Source organism: Phocoena phocoena, chromosome 2, assembly GCF_963924675.1.
Source record: "Phocoena phocoena chromosome 2, mPhoPho1.1, whole genome shotgun sequence".
NCBI lineage: Eukaryota > Metazoa > Chordata > Mammalia > Artiodactyla > Phocoenidae > Phocoena > Phocoena phocoena.
The window spans coordinates 34387502-34404298 of NC_089220.1; the positions used below are offsets into that span (position 1 = coordinate 34387502).

At 37.4% G+C, this 16797-nt stretch overlaps 1 protein-coding gene across 8 annotated transcripts in view; it reads right to left on the reverse strand.

Annotated features, from left to right (window-relative positions):
* GPHN (gephyrin) overlaps positions 1 to 16797 on the reverse strand; it is a 624681-nt gene that overhangs the window by 81650 nt on the left and 526234 nt on the right. For all 8 annotated transcript variants that reach the window (XM_065872421.1, XM_065872425.1, XM_065872422.1 and 5 more), the window contains 4 exons: positions 12830 to 12885; positions 6368 to 6487; positions 4781 to 4839; positions 3561 to 3714 (listed from right to left, as the gene is read on the reverse strand). In XM_065872421.1, coding sequence (XP_065728493.1) covers positions 3561 to 3714; positions 4781 to 4839; positions 6368 to 6487; positions 12830 to 12885 — 389 coding nt within the window. The remainder of the gene's footprint in view (positions 1 to 3560; positions 3715 to 4780; positions 4840 to 6367; positions 6488 to 12829; positions 12886 to 16797) is intronic.

Genomic DNA, 16797 nt, shown 5'->3' on the forward strand with positions numbered 1-16797 from the left:
CTTCCAGCTTTATTGTATAGGGGAGAGAACAAAAGGGCTGATGTGGAATAAGTTTCAATAGATAATACCTGGCATATACCTCTTCTGCTAGCATTCTGTATTATCTCACTCGGCTTTTTAAAAATTCATATCATTTACCACTATATGTTTGTTTATTGACTACCTGCCCCCCCCATCAGAATATAAATTCTGTAAGAGCAGAGGCTTTCTCTGTCCTGCTTGCTGCTGTATCTCCAGGAGTCAGAACACTGCCTGACATCAGTATGGTAGCATACTAAAAGGGGAGGGGTTGTGAGAGAAGACTGCCTCAGTGGAAAGGAGTATTTTGTCACTGACATTGTTTAGGATTGCCAGTGCATGGTGATAATAAAGAACAACATGACTTGTAGTTAGTTTTATTACTGTTTTCGAATTTTCTGCAGACAGTGCATTCTTTTATGTGAGGGTAAAGCCTTAATAAAACGCTTTCACCATGTCTAAGGACAAATTTGAACTTGGGTTAACTTTCTAGCTCAGTTCCTCTGGAAATTTGATAAAGAAAAATGTCAGCTTGTTAGCAGGCAACACTTCTATGGTAAAATGGTCTCTGATTAGTAACTTGCATATGGAATGGAAGAAATTACAGATGACCTATAAATCCCTAGTGGAAAGCCAAGCTTTGGGCTTCCACGAATGTGGTGACACTTGAAGCTGGGCATATCCCTTGTAGGGACTCTGGAAGTTGCCTAAGATTGTTATAAGAAATATTGATTCCTATGTAGGAGATGGTGCTTCTAAGTTGCTGGCTCCCATACTCCCCTAGTAGAATTCTTGTTCCCTTGCACTTAAATGTCACTTGAAGAACAAAGAGAACAGCTGTTGGGTGGCTGTGTGAACTGCTAAGATGACTGGTCCCACTGAAGAAAGCATGATGCTCCCCTGCTGGATGCTGAGTTTCCTGTTCAATATCTTTCTAAGTAAGCTGGTTCAAGGTACAGTATATTCATATATTGTTAAGTCTGATGTTTAGTTAAGAGAACCTCTGGTGAGCATTCCAGCGTGTAACAGATGCTTAATAAATATATATTGAACAAATACATGAGGTTGGAAATGTACGACCACAATTAAGTAATTACTGAATGGTATTCTATTACCTAAATTTTAACCTGCATAGTTTGTCAAAATCAACAAATGTCTACAACAGCTGGTCTGTGTTAGTTATTGTTTACAACTCTACCTTCCCAATTCTAAAAGAATTCCTTCATCCTGAATAAGATCATGTAGTCACAAAATACAGAGCAGGCTTTAAATATAGTATACATAGACATCTTGTATGGCATTCTTTGGGTTGGCTAAGGTTACAGTTTTGCTTAGCAATACACCACACTGGATTCAAGAGGTGGCGTATGTGAAGCCATACATATCAGGGGAAATCAGAACTAATACTTAAGGGGAGCTTGTGCTGTGACTGAATAAATTATAGACTTGTCACATTCATAGACAAATGTAATTTCTTTTGGCCTTTCTGAAATAAATGAGTACTTTTTTTTCCTTATTATTTTCTGGCTATCTGAGGATCTCAAGCCTCAGGAGAGATACTATGCATTATTTATCACTTTTATCTCTAGTTTCCAGTATAGTGTCTGGCATAGAGGTATTCAACAAACATTTGTTGAACTAAACTATATGGTGATAGAGAGTCATAATAATAGCTAACTTTGGATGGGAGTAGGGAGGAATGTCAAACTACATGGAACCAGAGATCATGGAACTTAGAAGCATCATTCCCTTGGAAAACCATGTTAAGTACAGCAGGCCAGAAAACGCAGGGGAATCTGTCAAAGCTTCTCTAAGGACAATCAAATCTATGGGGGCAGGGAACTAGGACTACAAAATCTTCTTTAGATTCTACCATGTATGTACCATCTCTATTCTCACCCCGTCACTTTTCCCTACTACTAGTAAATAGTTTTAATAAAGGGTATAAAAGATAGCTTAGGGGCTTCCCTGGTGGCACAGTGGTTGAGAGTCCGCCTGCCGATGCAGGGGACACAGGTTCGTGCCCCAGTCCGGGAAGGTCCCACATGCCATGGAGCGGCTAGGCCCGTGAGCCATGGCCACTGAGCCTGCGCGTCCAGAGCCTGTGCTCTGCAACAGGAGAGGCCACAACAGTGAGAGGCCCGCATACCGCAAAAAAAAAAAAAAGATAGCTTAAAAAATACTACCAATGTACTCTGGGGGATAACTGATAATATTAATCCAGGCCTACAAAGTCATTAGGAAGAACACAATAAATGTAGCTTAAACAAAGTTGCCTAATAACTAGTTGTCTATTAGTTTGCTCATTGTACTTAGCTTTCTTAAACCCCATGAAGTCACTTAGATGCACAAAGCATATAAATAAATCTCAAATAAGAATAGATCATTAAGTCAACCAGTTTAACAGAAATTTCTTTCTGATGCTGAACATAGTATCAGTTCGTCCTAGGGATATTAGAATCATCACTTTGTAGATCAATTAAAAAGAATGTTTATTTTGGGTCAGTCAATAGTTTTTGGGAATGACTAGCACACCTATACTGGGAAGTAAGCAAATCTAGAATTCTGATTTACCTCTCCATTAGCAAAACAAAACATTCTTTTCTTTTGCCTTTTCCAAAAGAGCTAGAACGGTAATAGACCCTTGAAAACATCCATCTCCAAGACTCTAGGAAATTAAAAATAATGGTAGCAACCTCTTTTTAGAGGTTAAAAGAGAAAAAAAAAAAACAAAATCCTGTTAATCTGTTTAAAAATAGTATAAGATCTAAAGGAATTACTTAAAAAAATCTCAATAGTTTGATTCTGCTTTTAGGCTTTGAATTTCCAGCGGATTCACTTTTCAATATTCCCAGTTTGACCTTACAGCTTCCAATTGAAGTTTTGTATAACTTAAGCATACAGGGAACAGGAAGTTTTTCAAGAGTTCTCATAAAAAGACTGACTAAATTCCCCTTCCTAAATCAGGGCTGAAATGACATTTTGACACATTCTGAATAGCATGCTACTAGAGATGCCATCTTTAGAGAAAAAAAAACCCTCTGATTTTCAAATCCTTCCTGGTGATTAAAGATCACATGGAATGTTTAGCAAGAAAAGGGGCTAGCCATGGTGTCCTAGTTCGTTGAATTATTTCCCACACAGAGGTGGCCCATCATCTCAGCAGCAGGGTATGCACAATTGATTGTCCCAACAGACTAAGTACTTGGTTTGCACAGTTGAATACCTACAGCTAGCAGTCAACATTCTTTGTTTATATGTACTGAGTGTGTGGAAGGTCATTGGTTGTAATATTTCATTTTAGTAAATGGAAGGGAACATTTCTTAATATGTAATTTCTAGTTCTTCCTTTTCATTTTCTGTACTTGAACTATCCTGAGGCCAATTTATTATTTCCTTGTTATAGAAATGTGGTAAGATCTATAATCCTTAATGTTCTATTTATAACACAGAACACAGAATGTCAGAAATACTTTCCTCTGAAAGCCCCACTACCCACCATCTTTCCCCTGCTGTCACCCCCCTCCGCTTTTTTTCCTTACCTCATTCCCTGTTGACATGACTGCAACCACTGGAAACTTATTAACTTCAACCTCTGTGACACCTACAGTTGCCAGAAGACCAATCTCTGAGGGGCCCATGTGGGTTCCTTTGGCCAAAACACATTCCCCTCTTTTAATGTCATGGCCAATGGGTCTGAAAGTCAAAGCAGAACCATAAACAGTATGACTAAGAACAGTATTTTCTCAACTCAGGGGAAACGTTAGTGTTAAAGAAGGAGGACACTCAAGGGGGAAAAAGTGAAGAGATGAGGCAGGACCAGAATACTAAAACGAAGAGATTCTAAAAACTCTATGCTTTTTTAATTAAAAAAATTAAATCACATAACAGAAGACAGAAATAGATTTGTATCTATTGCTGTTAAACAGGAATATGTTACTTCATGTTTGAAAGTTATTTTATAAATTGTTTTGTATCACATTACAGTCCAAAACACCAATTGCAATCTTTCTCTGATGTAAGGCAAGCATTTATATGAAAATATCTAATGCCATGTCCACAGCTTGTTAGCTTTGTGGTGAGGAGAATAATGCTAATGAGGTTACAGTCATGGAGATAATTTCCATTTAGACCACTTAGGCTGGTCCAGTTCTGTGGCTGCATAGGTCCATTCACTCTTGGCCTGCCGCCACAGGAACTGGAGAAGTATAGCTTTGTTACAAAACGTTGAGCAAATTAGCATTAAGAGAATCAGGGCAAACATATTCAATTGTAAGAAAAATCATTTGACAAATATACACTACTTATGGTAAGACAGTAGTCTCATCTTTGTATATAAGCAGTAGTACATTATTCCATTATTATTGGCAGTCAATAGAGGAGGGGCTTTCAGCTAATTATATAAATACTCAACTCTGAAAGTATCTGTGTTAATATCAAATTCTGGATTACCAAGGGGTAGGGATGGGTAATTCTGGATTATCTAGGAGGAGGATTAACTGTGGATTATGTAGGCTCATGACTTTGCCTCCTTCTCGTGTTGCTTTTGAATATTTCATTTGCCTTTACCAACTTTACAAAAAAGTAGGGAGGGCACACATGGGATACAGAATTCAGAAAATTAATTTTGCTACTTGTTAAAAGCCCTGAAAGCTAATGGTTAACTGATTGAGCTGTGAATTTATAATAGCCATGCTCTCCTGAGTTCATGATCATGGCAGAAACAAAAGTTGGCTATACATTCTATATGTTATGAACTTACCTGATATCTTGGCCTGGCCGAGCTTGCACCAGAATTCGTACTTCAAGCTCCTCAGTGCCCTATAATAAGAGCAAATCATGTAATTTCAAACAGAACAATCTAACTGAATTTTGATCAATAGAATTTAGCTACTCAGATGCTTTCATCATCAGATAGGCCCAGAATATATAAAAATATAGAGGAACAGAAAAGCCTTTGCTAAACCCTTTGAACATGATGAATTTCTACCACACGTTCCTGAAAAATCAGCTTTGATGCCAAGGAATGAATGAATGAATAAATAAACAAACAAACATTTTCACTGATTCTCATGCTTTTAAAAAATGTACCAATTCAAATACTGACTCTTACTTTGTAAGCAGCGTTCTTTAGGAAAAAAAAAAAAGATGGCTACCCTAATAGATACAGTGAATATGCATGGAGATAACCTGTCTCTTCTAAATCATGGGTTCAATACTATGCCAAGGTTCCTTGCATATATACCTGCAGGTATTTCTGAAATACTTGCAGAAATTTCAGTGAAGGACTTATAGTTTATCTGGTAGTAGATTTCTATAAATTAATGGTGATCATCATTTTTACATTTATGGACTGTGAATAACATTGTGACACTGGAACTGTGTCTTGTCATCTGGCAGAGTCTGTGGAGGCATGTGTTCTGGATTTCAATGCTCTGCTGGCTTCACTGATGCCAATAAATCTGTTGGACAGTTTTAACAGCAGGGCAATGTGATCTGTGTGCTAAGAGTTGAATTTTATAAGACTTACCTGTGGGAAGGTGATTAAAGAGAAAATCCCCAAATCAAGAAAAGAGGGTGTGTCTCAGCATGGCCAAATTTTACTATATACCCAGCCGAGGAGAATATATATTTGTTATTAATTCTAACTTTAAAAATACAAGATATCTTAAACTTCTCAAAACAATTAAGATAGCCAGTCATTAAAGCATCAGTTGAAATTATTCTTTTATTAGTGACTGATCCTCTGGTTTCAATAACTGCCACTAGTTTCAGTGAGATAAAGGCCTACTTAGAACAGAGTCCTTTATTTTAGGCAATAGAGGGGGAACTGACATAAATTTAATGTTTCCAGACTGTAATTTGGCGGCACAGATTTTCCTGAATTATAGAAAACCAGAGCTGAAAGGATCATTTGGTTTAAATGCTTGGCTTAGTGTAATATTCAAGAACTTGCCCAAGTGTTCTTTGTTAAATTCTTCTCTATTAAGATCTCCTTCACATTTTATCAGAAGCTAGTCTTGATGAACAAGTTTCTCAGCTAGATGATAAGTCAACAGTTAATATCTCTGCTCTTCTATCTTGAGGTAGTTTCTTTCCTTGCTTGCATATGAAATTTCTTGGCTCAAATGTGGCTCAAATTCTGCTGTAATCACAGTAATGATCATAAAAACATCTACTATAACAAAAGGTTTTCAAGCCTAAGGCAGTTCCTTATTTACTATACACTACAATGTAAGGTTCTAACATAACCAAAAAAATTGGGCTAATCTCATAAACATTGCAGAAAATAGGCATGACTTATAATACTGCCATAGGAATGGAGCCATAAGACCTGGTAATGACATACATCATCAGATTCCCTGATCAGTTCAGTATCTTCCACTTGTACTACTGCATCAGCACCACAGGGGATTGGAGCACCTGTTGTAACCCGCATGACTTGTCCTGGCATTACTGTCTGAGTCGGCTGGAAATACAAACATGCAAGAAAGAGTTGATTTACTTTACTGCTGCAAAGGAAAAGTCTGCAGGAGATGTGACAGTTTTTGAAACAAACCATAAAAGGAAAATCTTACAGTCTTATTCATTTTGGGAAAATGTAATAAAAGTCACAAACAAATATACTTACACCAAAGAGGCTTTCGTTTGACTTAAGTAATGACTTAATTAGATGTCTTTCTTGGTGCCCTACTTTCCTTTTGAAGAACTACCACTTATATTTGCCACTACTGTCTCTCACTCATTGTGAATTTTCTTAATATATGTAAAGTGATTTTACAGTCTTTAAAAAAATACCATGTAATATGATTTTATGAATGACAATTATGAAAAACCATCATGTTGATCATTTACTGAAGTTCTGATGTTTGAGAAATGTAGTATTTTATTAACCAACGTTTTAGTTAAATAAAGGCAAGCCAGAAAAATTATTTTAATTATTACTCTTGAAAATCTTTATAAAATATATTAGTTCACCTTGCAACTAATAATAAAAGTCTAACAAATGTAAATAAATCATTTAAAAATGATTCCAGTGTCTGTAATGATTTGGGTTAAATATTATATCCAAGATTTTTATTGTTTGAGCTCTCATATGAATGGTATGGGAGACTGACTACAGGACCTACCTTGCACACTTCCTCCCAGCACAGGAAAAATCATATTTCTGTCAGCTCCATCTAATAGGTTTGATCTGGCCTCAGAAGAGTCACTTGTCATGGGTCATGATTTAGGTCAGATTTGGGAAAAGGAATGCTTTAAATTTCCCCAAAAAGAAAATTCTGAGATAACATTAATTCCCCAATAAAAATGATATCTTTCCAAAGACATCTGCTTCTTAGGTATTTAAAATTTTAGGTTACAACACGTAAATATTCTTAACACTACTGAACTGTACACTTAAAAATGGTTAAGATGGTACTTTTTATGTTATACATTTTTTACCACATTAAAAAATATTAGGGCATGATTAAGGAAAATACCCTTCCACTAGATGTACAATCAAAGTAAAACTGGAAATTTATTTGTTAGAAAAGCCTTAAAAAGCTTATTTCCATAATGTTATTGCTGTAAACAATACCATCAATAGCTAATATTTACTGAATACTCAATCTATGCTAGGCAGTGTTAGGTGCATTATTATATTCCAGAATATAAGCCTTATAAAGACAGAAATTTTCATTTTCTGTTTGCCTCTCTAGATCGCATCGTCATTTTCCTGTGCTGTGGCCCATAAGGCCAACCTCTATGGACTGTTTCAACCAGGTTCCCATCACTCTGGCTTCTGGTTAGGTTCAGCCAATGGGAGGGGCCAACAAGAGATCAGAGGGTAGGAGAGAGAGAGAAGTACAATTTTTATTCCCCTTGCCCTTTCCCTGCTGGGCTGCAGTTTGGTGATGGGTATGTCATTTCTACTACTGATGCCACAGCTCCTATTAGGTGGACCTCTCCCATAGCTATCAATCTCCCAGGTCTAGGTACTACTCTCTCCCTTTGCCCCTTCAAACCTAGAGGAGGTAATGAAATCTCCCTGTTGCTAGTACCTGAGTGCTTCACATTCCTTTGTTAGTTTCCCCTAATCCTGTCTATATCTTGGGTAGAGTCATTTCATTAATCTTTAATCACCCTCTTTCCAGACACATTTATTGCTCTATCATCCCAAAGCCTAGAAAGTGTCTGGCACAAAGTTGGTAGTCAATAAATATTTCCAGAATGAATGAATAAGTATGCATGGTCTCATTACCACAACAACTACATGAACCATGTAATCCTCCTTGGCTTACAACTCCGGTGTTCTCACTGATTTTCTCCCACAAGTCACTGGAGAAAGGTTCTTGGGATCAAATCTGGCATTGAACTACATACTTTATATCCCCTTATCATGTTATTTGACAAAAAGACACTTCAGGGCTTCCCTGGTGGTGCAGTGGTTGAGAGTCCGCCTGCCGATGCAGGGTACACGAGTTCATGCCCCGGTCCGGGAAGGTCCCACATGCCGCAGAGCGGCTGGGCCCGTGAGCCATGGCCGCTGAGCCTGCGCGTCCGGAGCCTGTGCTCCGCAATGGGAGAAGCCGCGACAGTAAGAGGCCCGCGTACCGCAATAAAAACAAAACAAAACAAAACAAAACACATTTCAGGCTTATTTGGAATTGTTACATTCTACTGTAATTTTCTACCAAGATAATGCATAGAATTAAAAAAAAAAGCCTAGGGCCCAATGCATTAATTTTTAAAAATTTTTAGTTTTGGCTGCATTGCGTCTTTGTTGCGGTTCGTGGGCTTCTCATTGCAGTGGCTTCTCTTGTTGTGGAGCACGGGCTCTAGGCACGTAGGCTTCAGTAGTTGCAGCACGCGGGCTCAGTAGTTGTGGCTAGCAGGCTCTAGAGTGCAGGCTCAGTAGTTGTGGGGCGCGGGCTTAGTTGCTCTGCGGCATGTGGGATCTCCCTGGACCAGGGCTCGAACCCGTGTCCCCTGCATTGGCAGGTGGATTCTTAAGCACTGCGCTACTGGGGAATTCCTCAATGCATTAATTTTTTTTCAACCCCAGATACTACTTATTATCTGGTGCATCTCTTAATTCACTAAACATGACCATTTTGCAGTGCAGTGATTTTTGATGAAAAGCATTGTTTTGATATATGTGTTTTTTAGTAGAGGTGCTAATGTCAAAACTATCTTCTGAGACTGTGCAATAAAAATATTTAATGTAGGTCTAAAGAAGTCCTTTTTTTCCCCTGAAAGTGCCTTTCTGGCTAAGGCAGAAAGTGATTCCCAAAGTGAGTTTCAGGGTAGTTGCTTCTTAAGCTGATGTGTGTTAGCCTGGAGCCCTCCCTCAATTTAGTCTGATTCAATGAACCATATTATGTAAATTTACTTCAAGCTTTACTGTGGCTATACCTGTAATTTTCTCTGCTTCTTGGCTTAAACCAACTTTAAAGAAGTGTTTCTGTGTGGCTGCTAAATAAAAAATTTGGCTCCTCTCCAAAACCAGTAATTCTAAATGGTAGGTGAAGGATTCCCACCAGCTCACTTATATTAAATCTAATGTAAAAGATATTACTGGATATATAAAGACATTTATATATCTACTTAGAGTAGACATATAACCTGCAATTGAATTGAATCAACTGGAAAAACTCTAGCAATAAAGTACTTCCTTTAGATTGTTAAGACTACCAACTCTTTTTTTAATTTTTATTGATATAGGTACCTTATATACTTTATAGAAAGTAAAAACTATAAAAATCTTGATTTTTCCTTAATAGAGATATTGAGTTGGATTTTTTGAACTTTGTCCAATGATAGCACTTCATAATTACACAACTGAAACTGTCCAATGTTAACCAATAGGACCAAACTATAAGTGATTTAAGGTTAAGTATTTTGGTACACCAATAAACCATGTTGTAAATAACTGTCTCAGTGTATGCAATGGTCCCCTAGTGCTCAAGTGTATTTACTTTAAATAAGTGAGCAATTTGGCTCTTACAAGATCCCTGAGATTGCTGTAAAGAGTGTATGTGTATGATACATCAGTTATAGATAAAGTACATCACAGGTAACTTGAGGAAAAACCCTGTTTTCTTATATAGTTTTGACCTTTTTTCCCATCAAAATTTTATGAAAACTTACAAGAAGTTGGCAATTTTTTAATTTCACAACTTTTCTTGTGCTCCTTGTTATCAGTTGGAAGTCTTAACTAGTAAATAAAGTTTAGGGGTCCATAAGGCTCTTAACAATCTGCTACCTATGCCTAAGTATTCTAGGCAGTAACTACCACAAACGATTTGCAATTTCCTAATACCATGCAATTTTTCAAACACCACTGGGTCTTGACTTATACTGTTCTTTCTGCTTGGAATGTTCCTTTTTCATTTCTGTTTCTGTTTTTGTAAAACTCTCTTAGGCCCAGCTCCAATGTCATCTGCCTAGCCCTTCTAGGACAAAATGCTCAACCTCTCTATTGTGCTCCATAGCACATGACTGAGAGCATTAGTTTAACACTTAATATATTGTATTATATTTAGTTGTTTATACTCTGTCTCCTCCACTATATGTAAACTGTTAAGAGTAGTAATCATGTATTAATCTATTTTATATTCCTAGAACCTAGCACAGTGCTTCTTGGTACAAACAGTAGGTATGTTTGATAAATATTGGATAGACTCAGTTGAAGATCAGAGAAGTACTCCTTGAATAATTGATATTTTGGGGCTTTGTTAAAAAAAAATGGATGCTTTGTATGTCCATTGCTGATGGATACACATACCAAGAGGTCAAGTAAGTTATGAGGTCATAATGCAAGTTATTTATAAAAAAACGACCTAGGTCTAGTTGTTCTTTTTGTCAGGAGAACAGTCATGAAGAGCAAAACCAGCCTGTGCACAGCATGGACAAGGATCTAATTACTACAGTGTCAGGCTTAGCTTCAGAGACTTGTACACAGTACTCCTCAATGCTTGGATGTAGAGGTGAGGCAGCTAGGGTTACCACCATTGGCACCATCCTTCTCCTATATACTTCCTCAACCCCTCTCTATTTTTAGCACATATGGGAGTACATGCTAAGGCGTGGGATATAGCTTTTGCTCAAACTGCCCTATTTATTTATTTATTTCCTCCTTTATTTTATTTATTTATTTATTTATTGCAGTACGCGGGCCTCTCACTGTTGTGCCCTCTCCCACTGCAGAGCATAGGCTCCGGACGCACAGGCTCGGCGGCCATGGCTCAAGGGCCCAGCCGCTCCGCGGCATGTGGGATCTTCCCAGACCGGGTCACGAACCCGCGTCCCCTGCATCAGCAGGCGGACTCTCAACCATTGCACCACCAGGGAAGCCCCCCTCCTTTATTTTTATATAATCCTTATGAGTGTTCGGTGGTAGCAGAAGAGAAAAGTGCGCTGGTTTTCCCTTTGCCTCTAGTCAATAAGGAAGGTGCTCTTTTAACCAACTTTCAAAACTCACTGGATTAACATATGCTCTCTATTTCCTATTGAACGTAATGATGCCTACAGACCCTTGTTTGAAACTGTTAGACTCTTCTCTTGTACACCTAAGATTCAACCGAGTTTGCTCCCAAACTTGTTTGTGGCAATAGTTGCTACTGAATTAAGTTATTTAAATAAATATTACACAAACCAATGATATATGAGTGTAAAAGGAGCTATTTTTTTCCTATAAAAATTAAGTTAAACCTTTGGAAAAACTCATTTAAAAAAGGCTGCTAAAAAGAACTGATGTCAAATTAGGTATGGGTGAAGCAACTGTAAAAAAAATTATAAAAATATAATAAAAATCTAGAAGGATTCTATACTTAGATACTTTGCAAAGGCCTTAAATTTTTTTCCACTTTAAAGAAACTAAAACTTGAAATCACATATAATGCCTTTTGGGTATAAGAGAAGTTCAAATAGCAGATACTTATTAAAAGAAAAGCCTTAGGTCTTCCCTGGTGGCGCAGTGGTTGAGAGTCCACCTGCCAATGCAGAGGACGCGGGTTTGTGCCCCGGTCCGGGAAGATTCCACATGCCGCGGAGCGACTGGGCCCGTGAGCCATGGCCACTGAGCCTGCGCGTCCGGAGCCTGTGCTCCGCAACGAGAGAGGCCACAACAGTGAGAGGCCCGCGTACTGCAAAAAAAAAAAAAAAAAAAAAAGCCTAGCTCTCCATCAAATTACTGACAAATAAATGTTCATTTATTTAAGTTACATTTACATTTATTTTAAAAGTAAAAGATAATTTCCCACTTGTAACTTATTTCCAATTAAATGACCAATTACTGGTATCCAAAGCATTAATTAAGAGGACTTCTGTTGTACTTCGACCATGGCCCATCAGTGCTTCGTTTCTATTAAGAAATACCTGTTCTCTGGTTAGCTCCCTGATGAGAAAAATTAATCAAAATGATTAGCTAGACAGATTAAATAATCTGCTTCTTCTAAATTTCCCTGTATGTAACACGAGTCCGGGAAAACTCTGCAAAGACCACTTAGAAATTTTAGCTCTATTCAAACATTAATGTTTATACCAGAAGAAAGATTCATCCAATCACAGGGCTGGAAAATGCTTGTGCGGCATGTCATCTGAGACATACCAGTAACATCATGCTGTATATTAATAGATGCAGATTCTTTCAGTTAAGAAATAATTCATTTGGTTCTTTCTCATGGGAACCATCCTTTCATCTCTTTGATAACCTGTCTAATCCTTCTCTAAGATTTCCATTACAACAATGGCAGAAGTCTAGAATTAGAAGCCCAAAGTCCATGAAACTAAAATCTTTAGGGCCTTTCAGGCTTATGAATCTCACCTGTTCACCAGCTTGGGATTCCCCAATGATGAAACGATCTCCTGGGCCATCGGCAGCTGTGAGATGAACAGAACCAAGAACAATCATCAGAATGGACCTATAGCAAAGAATAAGAACCTAGTGTTGGAATTCTAAAACTTGACTCAAATGATCAGATAAGGCTTCAGGAAAGTGGAATACTTTTCTGATCTCCTAGTTTAGAAAAGGGCTTTGTTATTACTAGTTTGATCTTCGGTATCCACAACTCACAAGAACCAACAGAAGTGGTCCAGATTGTGCCTTTTCTTGGTGTCTCTGGAGATAGTTTTCTTGTTGTTCCATAATTTCCACTCTTGCACTTTTTAATAGGAAGTTCTTTTAGCCTATCGTCCTAAATAAATGGGTATGTATGTGTTATATGTGTGTACACACTCATGGAGACATATGTATGAAGTAGCAAGTGAAGTAGGAAGAACATATATTCTTTTCTTCATTTGACACTTGAAGGAAATGAGTTACAGAATGAAGAAACTCAGGTAGAAAAGGTTCAGTACCTTTAACAAGTTCTGGCTAGTGGTAGAGCTAGGACTAAAACCCCAGTCTCTGAATTTCCAATACAGTATTTTTTTTTATGATGGATCAAAATTCTGTTTCTAAATCAAAATACACAGGCAGTGCTGCATCACAATTCCCATTGACTGTTTATTTTTAATTGGAAGAAACACTTTCAGAGTTGAGACGGAAAAGACTTCTCATCCAATTTTTTCTATATACAGTATAGTAATGGCTGGATGAAAAAATATTCCTGGAGATAAATGTATTCAAAAGAGTTTTCTTCACATACAATTGGATTTCAGACCAATACTATTGGCAAGGCAATGCATACCTAATGAGTTTCATGATCATGACCATTATCTCCTTGTAATCAGCATACAGCAAGGGTTTGGGGGCACATACACAGCAAAGATAACACTATTTATATGAATATTTTAATCATATTTGCAGTCATGTTGATAAATAATTAAAAGTATTTTCCCTCTTTTAGAAAGGATATATAAAATTTATTGTTTCTTGGACTTCCCTGGTGGCGCAATGGTTAAGAATCCACCTGCCAATGTAGGGGATGCAGGTTCGAGCCCTGGTCCAGGAAGAGCCCACATACTGTGGAGCGGCTAAGCCCAGTGCGCCATAACTACTGAGTCTGTGCTCTGGAGCCCGTGAGCCACAACTACTGAAGCCCGCGAGCCACAACTACTGAAGCCCGCACGCCTAGAGCCTGTGCTCGGCAACAAGAGAAGCCACTGCAATGAGGAGCCTATGCACCGCAAGGAAGAGTAGCCCCCGCTCGTTGCAACTAGAGAAAAGCCCACACACAGCAACAAAGACCCAAAGCAGCCAAAAATAAATAAATAAATTTTAAAAAGAAAGAAAGAAAGCCAGATATAAGAGAATCCATGTAGCCTGATTTAAAAAATTATTGTTTCTTTATGTGACTACAAAGTAGTATTTTTTCTGAAGCCTTATATATACAATACCGTTTATAATAAGTCACTATTTTGCACAGCTGGCTTTGGTTAACCTGATGTGAAGAGGAACAAAAATTAACATTGGGTGTCTTCTACTTACTAGATGTTGTATCTTGTGCTTTTTAGACATTGTCTCAGTTAATAAACTCTTGGCTTTCTGGTGTTTTTTTGGAATGCTGTTGTATTTTCAGTGTTCACTTGTAAGAAAGAGAATACTGTAGTTTTCCTGCAATGGTATTCTTATGCTGCTTTCATGGGTTCTTTTTTCTTTCCTCTTTTTTTTTTAATGAAACAATTTAAAACAGACATAGAAATCACTGCTTCAACAGTTATCAACATTTTACCAATTTTGTTTCATCTGCCCCCACACTTATTTCTGCAGTATTTTAAAGTTAATCATAATTTTCTTACTGTAGAAAATTAAAAAGTCAATTATCTTTCAGAGTTCTGTACTAACTGCATCTCAAAACTGAATAAACTTAGTTTTGATTATTTCTCTGCTAGAGATATTACCAGCTTTCCACCTCCCATAAGCAACCTAGATGTCTTCTCTTTTTACTTCTTGCTCAAGGGAAAATTAGCATGGTTTTAGAGTAAAAGCTGAATCTGAATCCTGGTTCTGCCTATTATTAGCCTCAGGACTTTCAGCAAATTACTAAAACTTTCTCTAACCTTCCGTTTGCTTGTTGATAAAAATAGGAATAACCATACTTTAAAAATAATACCTTTTAAGGCTTTTTATTCCTTTCATTCATTCACTAAATTTCTACTGAGGTCTTCTGTGCTCTTAGTGTTATATTAGATGCCGGGACAGAGTAGAGAGTAAAACTAGATATTGTTTCTATTCTAATGCAGTGTCAGTCTGTTGCAATGTTTTTCAAACTCTAGATCACAAATAGAGGTGGGCTGTAAAATCATCTTGTAAAGAAAAAGAACAGAAAATATATCTCGTCACACATGGTAAAGGTGAAAATTGTGTCAAGAAACTTATTTTTGTTTATATATATGCATGCATATATATTTATATGCATTGTATATGTTATATATGTATGTGTATATCATTGGTTTGTGATGTCTAATGTATTAATGTGTGTCTTTCTATGGGTGTGGTGAAAACAAAACTCTTAAAGCCACCGATGTGAGGGAGGTAGACATTAATCAAAGAGTCACATTAACAAACATATAAATTTGTATATAAATACAAATTAAGAAAACCATTCTAAAGGAAAGGAACACGGTTTTATGAGAGCATACACTGAAAGTACCTGAACTACACTGGAGGGTCAGGGAAAGACACCCTGATAAAAGCATTTATGATTTGAAAATGAAGGATGAGGAAGAGCTAAGTAGGCAAAAATATATGGGGATGGGGCAGAGGGAGAGGGAAAAGGAGAGGGAGAGATGGGGTGGGGGGAAGAGGGAGAGATGGGGAGAGAGGGAGAGATGGAGGGAGAGGGAGAGAGACAGAGAGGAAATGAAAATGCTTCATCTATAGATATTCACCTAAAGAAAACAGTATGTGTAAAGGCTCTGGTTCACGTCCTCCCTCTATCCTATAGTCTAGCTACTCTCAGGAGTACCTGAGAATACCAAGATGACTCATATTTCAGCTCCATAACATATGCTACTCTCACTGCTTGGAGTGTCCTTTTCTTCTCCCTGCCTTCTGGTTAAAGACTTCTTAGCTTTTAAGACTCAGCTCAAGTGTCACCTTCTCTAGGAAGTCATATCTGACTTCCTTTCCCTCAAGAGTCACCTACTTCTTCTTTTGTTTCCACAGTGTATTCCTGAAATAACTCTAATTACGACTTCCTAATGTATTTGTAACCATTTGCTTACCTGTCTCAGGGAAATTCCTAGTATCTGCCGAATAACAGGTATTCAATAAATGTTCAATATACGAAGTATTCGGAAGTCCAAGAAACGAATGAGTGTGCCTCCTAAGAATCTTTGTAGAAAGATGCATGCATGAATGAACAATAAATAATATTTTCCACTGCAAAATGCTGTATTTTGAATGCCTTCCATTTTCTGCTGGTTCGTGTATATTGTTTTCTTCAAAATACGAGTCAACATTCACCAGCTTTAGAATGTTCAGAAAGACTGCTCTGCTTAATTCTATATAACTTAGATTATGTCTAGCATAGTGCCTAGTTCATCACTGATGCTCAGTAAATATTTGATAAAACAAAGAAATCAATTTGGCACTTCCATAATACTTAGGTGGGAAGTTTGTAAACTGTCTTATACACATTAGTATTGGGCTTTGTAAATTTTCTTAAATAATTTTATAAATGTGTGGTAGGTAGGGATCACTTCCTTTATTTCTTTTTTGAAACCCTCTGCTCTCAGTCTTCCTCTTGTCTCCTGTTCCCCACACATGCAAATATTACATACACTCAAAATGCTCATATCAGTGTTCTGCACGAATGCTCCAAACAAATGTCATTATATAATGAGTGG